This window comes from Boleophthalmus pectinirostris, unplaced genomic scaffold (genome assembly GCF_026225935.1).
Source record: "Boleophthalmus pectinirostris isolate CB_2022bp ecotype Guang Dong unplaced genomic scaffold, ASM2622593v1 HiC_scaffold_14, whole genome shotgun sequence".
NCBI lineage: Eukaryota > Metazoa > Chordata > Actinopteri > Gobiiformes > Gobiidae > Boleophthalmus > Boleophthalmus pectinirostris.
In genome coordinates, this window is record NW_026571047.1 from 34,586,970 (window position 1) to 34,596,774 (window position 9,805).

The 9,805-nt window shown below is 41.7% G+C and overlaps 1 protein-coding gene across 1 annotated transcript; it reads right to left on the minus strand.

Moving 5' to 3' along the window:
* Positions 1-604: 604 nt before the first annotated feature.
* Positions 605-9,805, minus strand: LOC110162904 (E3 ubiquitin-protein ligase TRIM35-like). The gene is made up of 2 exons (XM_055150621.1): positions 9,696-9,805; positions 605-5,274 (listed from the first exon to the last, which is right to left on the minus strand). The coding sequence occupies exons 1-2, from the start codon at positions 9,734-9,736 to the stop codon at positions 3,954-3,956; spliced, it is 1,362 nt and encodes a 453-aa protein (XP_055006596.1). The 5' UTR covers positions 9,737-9,805; the 3' UTR covers positions 605-3,953.

The following is a 9,805-nucleotide window of genomic DNA, read 5'->3' on the forward strand; positions in this document are numbered from 1 at the left end:
TTTTTTATTTTTTTATTTGGTCACTCTAGTTTTAAGTAGAAGTTTGACAAACACAAAAAGGCTTTAAACATCACATTTACATGATCCTATGGTCAGTCTGAATGTTTGTGGTTCTGTTTAGGAGTTTTAGATGAGACTGACTCACTGATACTTATACTTGTATGTATATATGTATGTGTATATATGTATGTGTATGTATATGAGTATATATATATGTGTGTATGTATGTATGTGTATGTATGTGTACATATATGTGCATATTGGTGTATGTGTAAATATGTATATATGTGTATGTGTGTGTGTGTGTGTGTGTGAATATATATATATGTGTGTGTATATATATTCACACACACACACACACACACACACACACACACATATATATATATATATATATATACCTAGTACATGCTTAGTATATATTGTATGTATGTATTTTTTTCTTTCCTTTTTTTTTTTTTTTTTTTATTATTTTCTTGATTAAAAACATCAGATTAAAGTGTAATTAGAGTAGATGAGCTTCAGACAGAGCAGTGCTCACAGTTAGCGTCACACCTTCATGAGAAACAGTGTGGTGATAAAACACAGAATAACAAGACAAACATATTGGAAAAGTTTTATTTTTGTTATAAAAATAAATTTAAACCTGAGACTCTTCGTTTAAATATTTGATTTAAGACTAAAACAGCAGCTTTGAGTGTGATAAATGTAAATCACTGTTTGGCAAAAAACAAGAAGTGCACATGAAAGAAGAAGAATAACATTAAAATATTAAAACATTATAACATCACAGTTCAGTTTCCATCAAACACACAGCAGCATTTTAAAGACAATCCACATGTCATTCATTCATTTGATTTTCAAAATAAAACCAAAAATAAGAAAACGAAAAAACAACGATTTTCTTCATTATTTGTCTCCAAAACCAAAATGAAAAAAACAGCTAATGATCGTTTCCTGTTTGTGTGATTTAAACTGCAATGCCTGAGCCAGAACTAAACCAGGACTGAACCAGAACTAAACCAGGACAGAACCAGGACTGAACCAGAACTAAACCAGGACAGAACCAGGACTAAACCAGGACTAAACCAGGATTAAACCAGGACTAAACCAGGACTGAATCAGGACTGAACCAGGACTGAACCAGGACTGAGTGTTGGGTTGGGCCCAGAGGTGCGCCCACATAGACTGTTGGGTGATCAGGACTGAGACCAGGACCAGACCGAGATTGAGACCGGGACTGAGACCAGGACTGAGACCGGGACCAGATCAGGATTGAGACCAGAACTGAGACGGAGACTGAGACCGGGACTGAGACCGATACCAGACTGGCACAGAGACTGGGACTGAGACTGGAACTTAGACCAGGACCAGACTGAGACAGAGACCAGGACTGAGACTGGGACCAGACCAGGACCGAGACCAGAACTGAGACCGGGATTGAGACTAGAAATAGACCAGCCCTGAGACCAGGACCAACTAGGACTGGGACTGGGACTAAGACCAGGAGTGAGACCAGCTTAATCCTGGTTTAGTCCTGGTTTAGTCCTGGTTTAGTCCCGGTTTAGTCCTTGTCAGTCCGGCATTGCATTCATTTCATTTCATTTTCTTATTTTTGGTTTTATTTTGAAAAATGAATGAATGACTGAAACACAGATTCAGGACCAATATTAGCCTCATGTTTTCGGTCACATTTAGACTGAGCTCGTGCTCCACTGTGTTTTTAAACTCCACACACCTTCACCAGAATCATTTGGATCATTTCAGCCCCTGAGATTTTTCTGATCTCTACTGAACTAAAGCAAAAAGGAGCTGTTAAAACGACCACTTCATGACATCACAAGGTGGAACAGAGAGTTTGTAAAAGAGTATGAACCCTGATATCAGAACATGATTTAAATCCTCAGTAAAAGCGTCGGTTTTGTGTAATAAAGGTGCTGAAAGTGTCCCCAGAGTCGTGACGAGTGCGGTTCACAGATGTTTTTGTCCGACATTCAGAACAAAACTGAACTCAGACTCTTTCCTCTGACACGGAACCTGTGAGTCGCGCTTCACTTTCAGTTTCCTTGTGTGTAAGTTTCAAATGAATCAGCTCTTGGTCACCCTCTGCTCGTGTGGATCGTCCTGAGCCCCGGGGCGCTCACATATCTGTCATTTTTCTCCTGTAGACAAACGCAGCGTCAGAAACACACTGTGAGGCGGCTGAAGTGTCTTGCCCAAGGACACAATAGCACAATAGCAGCAGTGTTTTCAAAGAGTGCAGAAGAAAAGTCCAGTATTATGTAAAGTTGAGTCTGTTTTTATTCGTGTCCTAACACAGTTCTCTCCTCACAAACAGACCTGGAGTGTGTTTTGTTTCATTCACTCTTGTAGTTCTGGATTGTCGGGCCGTGAACATGTCTGAAGATAAAAATGCTCCGTTCCACTTTTTGTTTTGTTCATTCCAGAGCTGAATTCATGCGAGTGATTCTGGTGAAGGTTTGTGGAGTTTGAGAAAAGAACTCAGCCTAACTGGGTCAGTGACGTTTTGTTGTTTTCAAAAGCTCAAAAAATCCAACTGTTTATTTTATAATTTCATATGTGGCCCTTTTTGTACTTACTTACTTTGTACTCAAAAAAATGTCTTTTCTTTTGAAACAAATTTTGTGAAAAACTAAATCAGACTAACAACATCAGTCTAATGACCTTTAATATATTTATTGTCCAACTGTATTTTGAATTAATTAATCTACCAAACTTAATTTCCTTTATTTATGTGATTATTTTACATTTAAAATAAAATGTAATATAGAAGCAAACATAGTGAAATAATCCAAATACATTTGTAAAAGAAATACAGATATTATTGAGTTAAATGCTTCATGTTTTCATCAACAGTCACTCGTCTGTTTCACCAAATGACATGTTTTTCAAACATTTTTATTCTAAACTGTTTTATATTTTATCCATCAGAAAAACAAAAGCGTCAGTGTCGAGTCTCAAACAAACACTTCATTTTAATTGGAATATTTTAAAATGAAAACAGTTTTAAACACATGTTGAACCAAATCACGTCCAAAACTGTGACATTTGTATTTCTCGTGACAAAAGCGTCGCCAACAAAAACTAAAAGGACAAATCTGAATCTTCCACTTCAAAGTCCTGCAGGGTCCACACAGTGATGTCATCAGGTGATGTCACCACTGCAGGGTCCACACAGTGATGTCATCAGGTGATGTCACTACTGCAGGGTCCACACAGTGATGTCATCAGGTGATGTCACTACTGCAGGGTCCACACAGTGATGTCATCAGGTGATGTCACCACTGCAGGGTCCACACAGTGATGTCATCAGGTGATGTCACTACTGCAGGGTCCACATAGTGATGTCATCAGGTGATGTCACTACTGCAGGGTCCACACAGTGATGTCATCAGATGATGTCATCAGGTGACACATGAGGAATGATCTCAGATTATTGTTCAAATTGTCTCTTTAACTTCGTTTTACTGAATGACGTTGATGAAATCAACTTTTGGCGACAACTTTATTTAAGACATTAAAAGCATCATAATTCTTTTGTGTTCATTTTTTTTATGTTTCGTGCCAAGACTTTTAAAATTATGTCACAGAGGAAAGTTTATGATTTTATACATTTTTATAATTTGTGCAAATAAAAGTTTCACTGATTCTGTGTGTGACTCGTTTCACCAAATGACATTTTGATATTTTAAACCTGTAATATTCTTTTAAATTTGGTTTCTTCATCTAAACGTGTTTTGGTACAACCAAAGTGAAATAAAACAAATAAGTTTAAACCAGTTAAACCTTTATATATTAAGAACTCGAAAAGTGCCAAAGACACATGTGTTAAACATGTGAATGATACAAAACAAAAACTCCAGGTTTGTTTGTGACGAGGAAACGACATCATTATAACAAAGATCAAAAGTATCAGTAGTAAAACAAAGGTGTTAAAGAACTGAGTGCCGTATGGTCGGGGGGCAGTTGTCTACTCCGTTTGTCCTGGAGTTAAACAGGAAGTGCTTGGGCAGAATCCTGATGTTGTTCTGGTCCCAGTTGTAAAAATACGGATAAACTTTCGCCTTGAACCTGTGTCTGAACTTGTGGATGATCGTGTACGACTCCAGGTTTATCAGCGCCAACGATCCGCCGGCGAAGTCCAGCTCCAACCGGATCCGCGTCACTTCCTGCCCGCTCGGACTCGGGATGGCCAAGCCCTCGTATTCCGGCCCGAGCGCCATTAATCCGAAAAATCCGTTGACCAACCTCCAGGAATCTCCCTCTTCCAGTCGCTGATCCGGTTGTTTTTTCTCGATCACGCCCACACCCCAACATTTCGATTCTCCGACCTGCACGTCCCAGCAGTGCTTCCCGCAGCTGTAACCTTCCGATCCTAAAACGGACAAGAACGAAAGACGATCGAGTGTTTCCGGAAGTCTCTGGTCCTCTCCTTCTTTAAACGCCGTCAAATCTTCGGATAAAGTCAACAAATTCCCTGCCGTGTTCGGATCCAGAACCACGGGATAGTACCTCACGCATTTCAACATTTTCTGCCAGATTTTGAAGCTCAAATTCCCGAGGTGTTTTGCGACATCGAGGAGGTGATTCTCGCTGGAATCGCCCGGAACGTTCCTCTGCTGCATGGCTTTGTCGATGGCGGTTTTGCATTTTTCCCCGGACGCGTTTTCCTCGTTGAGCGCGTCTTCCGTCGCCCGCACGATCTCGGACAGCGACGCCATCTCGCGGCTCACGCTCTCCACCAGCTCCCTCAACCTCTGGCTCTTCCGCTCTTCCTCCTCCCGCAGATCCGCAATCCTCATCTCCTCGTCTTCCTCCAGAAACCTGTGCAGCATTTTAAACTGTTTCTTTATCTGACGTTCCGCCGTTTTACCCTGAACTTTCACGTGATCCAGAATCTTATCGTATCCATCTTTGACTTCCCGTAAACAGTCGATCCTCAGCTTCAGCGCGCTCAGCTTCTCCCTCAGCTCCAGCGGGTCGGTCTTCTTCTCTTGCTCCTGGAGGAAGGTCTCGCAGAGGTTTTTGAGGGCCAGGTTTCGCGGCGGGTTGGCCGTGGTGCACTTGGCTCGGCACACGGGGCAGTTCTGAGCGCGTTTCTCCCTCCACCACCGCTGCAGACAGTCGGAGCAGGAGCTGTGGCCGCAGGACAGGAGCACCGGGTTGTTGAAGATGTTCATGCAGGTGGGACACGTCAGGTCGTCCTCAGAGCGAGACGCCATCTTAGATCCTGGAGCACAGTCAGAGGAGCGACTACGGAGGGAAGAAACACAGAATGAATCATTATAACGGGTTTTACATTAACACTGTGAGTGCAGTGTGCAGTGTGCAGTGTGCAGTGTGCAGTGTGCAGTGTCACACGAGCGTCCAACGGCGTCATTACACTTCACTACTTTACACTTTGCTCAGATGAGTTTTTCAGCCTCATTAGAACTAGAGCCCGACCGATATGGATGTTGTTGTGGCCGATGTGAAACCGATATAATGGGAGTTGGAGCTGCCGATATAATCGCCGATATATTTAGTGATGTAAAAACTCACTGTAAATCTTGAATTGTTTAAAAAACTTAGGTTTGGCTCTGGTGGATTTTAAACTGGGTTTATTTAAGAAACATTTATTGTTCTTCTGACTCTTTACATCATATTTACAGACAGTTGGACTAATGACATTTTTGCATCACATTCTAGACACTAGTGATGGGGATTCCAGTTCTTTTTAGAGAACCGGCTCTTTTGGCTCGGCTCACTAAAGCAGCTGGCTCTTTTGGGTCCCAAGTGGCTCTTCAGATTGTTTTGTTGCAAACAGGACTAAAGCAGGACTAAAATGGATCATGTGTAAAACAGGACTAAACCAGGACTAAACCAGGACTGAGTGTCTGGACTCGGTCTCTGTCTCTCTCCGTCTCTCGAGCCCAGGATTAGTCCTGGTTTATTTATTTTATGCTGAACTACAGACAAACACGCACATTTTTCTCTCCTCTGCACATGCAGATTTCTGAAAGTTTTGTTTTCAGCCGCTGTCAAACTCCCACGAGTCTGAACACGACGTGAAGAGAAAAAAAAGTGAGAGAAACAGAAAACACGGCTCCCAATAAGGATCAGGCTCCTGTCGTTCGCTTCAAAGAGCCGGATCAAAGAGCCGCTTTGTTTGTGACCGACTCATCAATACTAGCGAGTAAATAAACAATCGCTATTAGCCTTTAGCCGTAAATGCTGCGCGCCGCGGTAATTAATTATATGTGCAAGTATCATCATTCACACGTCTGTTCACAGCTCATTTACATCAATGCAGCTTCAGGAACAAATATACGAACAATATAATCAATTTACAACAGATCAATAGAAAACAGACTGATTATGTGCAAGAGACACAACAGATCAACACTAACCCATAACAAATAACCAAAACCAGCTTCAAAGTCGACGTATTTCCAACACTCAGCCTCACACAGGCTCCTCCCACATCACACAGGCTCCTCCCACATCACACAGGCTCCTCCCACATCACAAGTCTGAACTAATAAAAGTCCTTTTAATCCAGACTCAAACCGATCGTCCATAAAAAGAAAATAATCTCAGTGTTTGGATCTGAGTCTGCGGCCGTAAACAAACACACGTGTGACATGACTCTGTGGTGTGTTCAGGGACAGTACGACACACACACACACACACACACACACACAGACAAATGACTCCACAGATAAATACTGATGTGGAGTCACATATTTGGACATTTATGTGTCTGTAAATTTGATTAAATGAACAGAATGTAGAGAGTCTAAGATTTATAACGACGTATAACATGACCACGGGAAATATCGGCCCATATCAGCAAACATTGGCCGATAGCTGATATGTCTCCAGGTGCCCATATCGGCCGATAATATCGGCCAGCCGGTATATCGGTCGGGCTCTAATTAGAACATCTCCAGACTCCAGGTCGTGTAAACACCGAGCGTCACATCAGGAGCTCAAGGAACGACTCGAGATGGACACGGACAGTTTAAATCTAAAACACCTGACCACATCAGACAGAAACTTTACAAGAACAAGTGAAGGAAACGACTCGAGGAGCAACGAGCAAAAGTGAAACGAGACGAGCTTCATGAACGCAGCTCCACAGATACGACTCGTAACACTGCAAAACCTAAACAAAACCTCCACAAAACATCACAAAACATCACAAAACCTCCACTCTGACACTTTAGTTTAGAGATTTAAAACAGAACAGAAACAATCAACAATGAAAACATGAACTATGGGAGAAGTTTAGAGTTTAAACGTGAGAATACACAGTTTAGAGTTTAAACGTGAGAATACACAGAGTTTAGAGTTTAAACGTGAGAATACACAGAGTTTAGAGTTTAAACGTGAGAATACACAGAGTTTAGAGTTTAAACGTGAGAATACACAGAGTTTAGAGTTTAAACGTGAGAATACACAGAGTTTAGAGTTTAAACGTGAGAATACACAGAGTTTAGAGTTTAAACGTGAGAATACACAGAGTTTAGAGTTTAAACGTGAGAATACACAGAGGCTGGAGTCCCTGATGTCAGATCTGTGTCTCTGGTGTAAAGTGAAGTTTTTTAAAGTGTGTCCGTCTGCAGTTCTGGGAAGAGTCCGTGTGTCTCTGTCGCTCTTGTTGTAAATTCCGGGTCAGAGTTCTTCCCACAAATGAAGTTCCTGCTCGTCACATCAGGTTTGTCGAGTCTCTGTCGACTGTTTTGTGTCATTTGTGCCTCGTGACTTTCTCATTTCTGCTCAATTTAATCTGTTACAAACACAAATCCTTCAAGACTCAATAAAAAGGCCACGACGGGAAAAACAAGCAGAAATATTGACGTGAAGTGTGTTTTAGTAAAACGAGCAGTTGAACCTGTCACAGACTCGTCAATCAAAAACACCTGAACAACATTTTACAAACACGTCTCTTTTATCTTTCAACCACGTCAATCATTTGTCACATGAAACAGTTTTCATCAGAAAGTCTGGAGGAGACGATCCTGTCACAGGACGAGGCCCGAGCTGCTGCTGCTGCTGCTGCTGCTGCTGCTGCTGCTGCTCCCCCACGTCTAAAACCACAAACTCACAGTTTGACCTGCTGATGATTACAGGCAGAGTCGGGAGTAACAGATTACAAGTACCAGAGTTATGTAATCAGAGTACAAATGATGAGTAACTGTATTCAGTTACAGTTACTGTTTCAGTGAGTGGGAATTGGATTACAGTTACTTTGTTCAAATAAATGGATTAAACAGAGGGATTTAACTGTTTTCACATTTTGGGCTAAACCAGGACTAAACCAGGTCTAAACCAGGTCTAAACCAGGACTCTAAACCAGGTCTAAACCAGGTCTAAACCAGGTCTAAACCAGGACTAAACCAGGTCTAAACCAGGACTAAACCAGGTCTAAACCAGGTCTAAACCAGGTCTAAACCAGGTCTAAACCAGGTCTAAACCAGGTCTAAACCAGGACTAAACCAGGTCTAAACCAGGTCTAAACCAGGTCTAAACCAGGGACTAAACCAGGTCTAGGTCTAAACCAGGACTAAACCAGGTCTAAACCAGGTCTAAACCAGGTCTAAACCAGGTCTAAACCAGGACTAAACCAGGACTAAACCAGGTCTAAACCAGGTCTAAACCAGGACTAAACCAGGTCTAAACCAGGACTAAACCAGGTCTAAACCAGGACTAAACCAGGACTAAACCAGGACTAAATCCTGCTGTGTGGACGTTTTTCCTCGTTTTCTATAATAATATTTTTTATTTGGTTAAATAAAGTCTGGACTTTTTATTTTCTTTTATCAAATAAAACTTCTTATGTGTAATTTTCCTCGTCTTTGTTTCTCTACAGAAAATCAAGTAATCCAAAGTAATCAGATTACATTACTCACTTTAAGTAATTTAATGGATTCTGTTACAAACTACATTTTGGTGTGTGTAATCTGTAATCTGTAGGGGATTACATTTTAAAAGTGACCTTCTCAACCCTGATTATGAGTCAGATCTGTGCAGAGGCGAGTCCGATCACGTTACATGTTTTTGAGAAAGAAAATCTCCGGTGCCGATGCTTTTACTTGAGTAAATGTTGCGTTGACCGAATGAGTTTCATGAGTTTTGGTGGTTCACATCAGATCAGACACCGACTACGAAGGAAACGAGTCGCCGTGGCAACTGTTTACATTTCACACCATAAAAAAGACGATGACGGAACATTACAGCAGGTTTACAGGAAACGGCCGAGTTCACGGGTCAGAGTCTGAGGACGAACGGCGAGTACAGAGAGAAAACAAGACACAAATCCAGCGTCTGCGTCGTTTATACGTGAACCTGACCTGTTATATAAAGCCATACTGTGGAATATTCCAGACACAACACATCAGATGGTCGACTCCGCAACAGAAAAGTTAAATTTCTCTGCGTTTTGTAATAAAGAGTCTTGTAAATGGAGACTCTTTCATAGAAAATAACATGAAAATAAACTTAGAATTCATTTAAAAAGTCAAGTGGAAACAAACTGAAACCATCAATAACATTCTACTTTCACTTTCAGCTGCTTTTATCTGACTTTAAACTGGTGGAGAGCAGCGGCGGCGGCGGCGGCGGCGGCTCACGTCCAGACGCGCGCACGGACACATTAGAGTTGTTAAAGTAGAGTTATTTTAGAGTTTTACCTCGTGGAGCAGGTCCGGAGTCCGTCTGAGGGAAAAACCATGGGCTCAACTCGAGAAGCACCAAAACATTTCCTGATTCGTGACACTTCTTCTGTGGTCGGACTGGAAAG

Coding starts and splice junctions, on each gene's coding strand:
- LOC110162904 (XM_055150621.1), bottom strand. CDS start 9,736: ATGGTTTTTCCCTCAGACGGACTCCGGACCTGCTCCACGAG. Junction 5,275..9,695: donor CTCCGGACCTGCTCCACGAG/GTAAAACTCTAA, acceptor TTCCCTCCGTAG/TCGCTCCTCTGACTGTGCTC.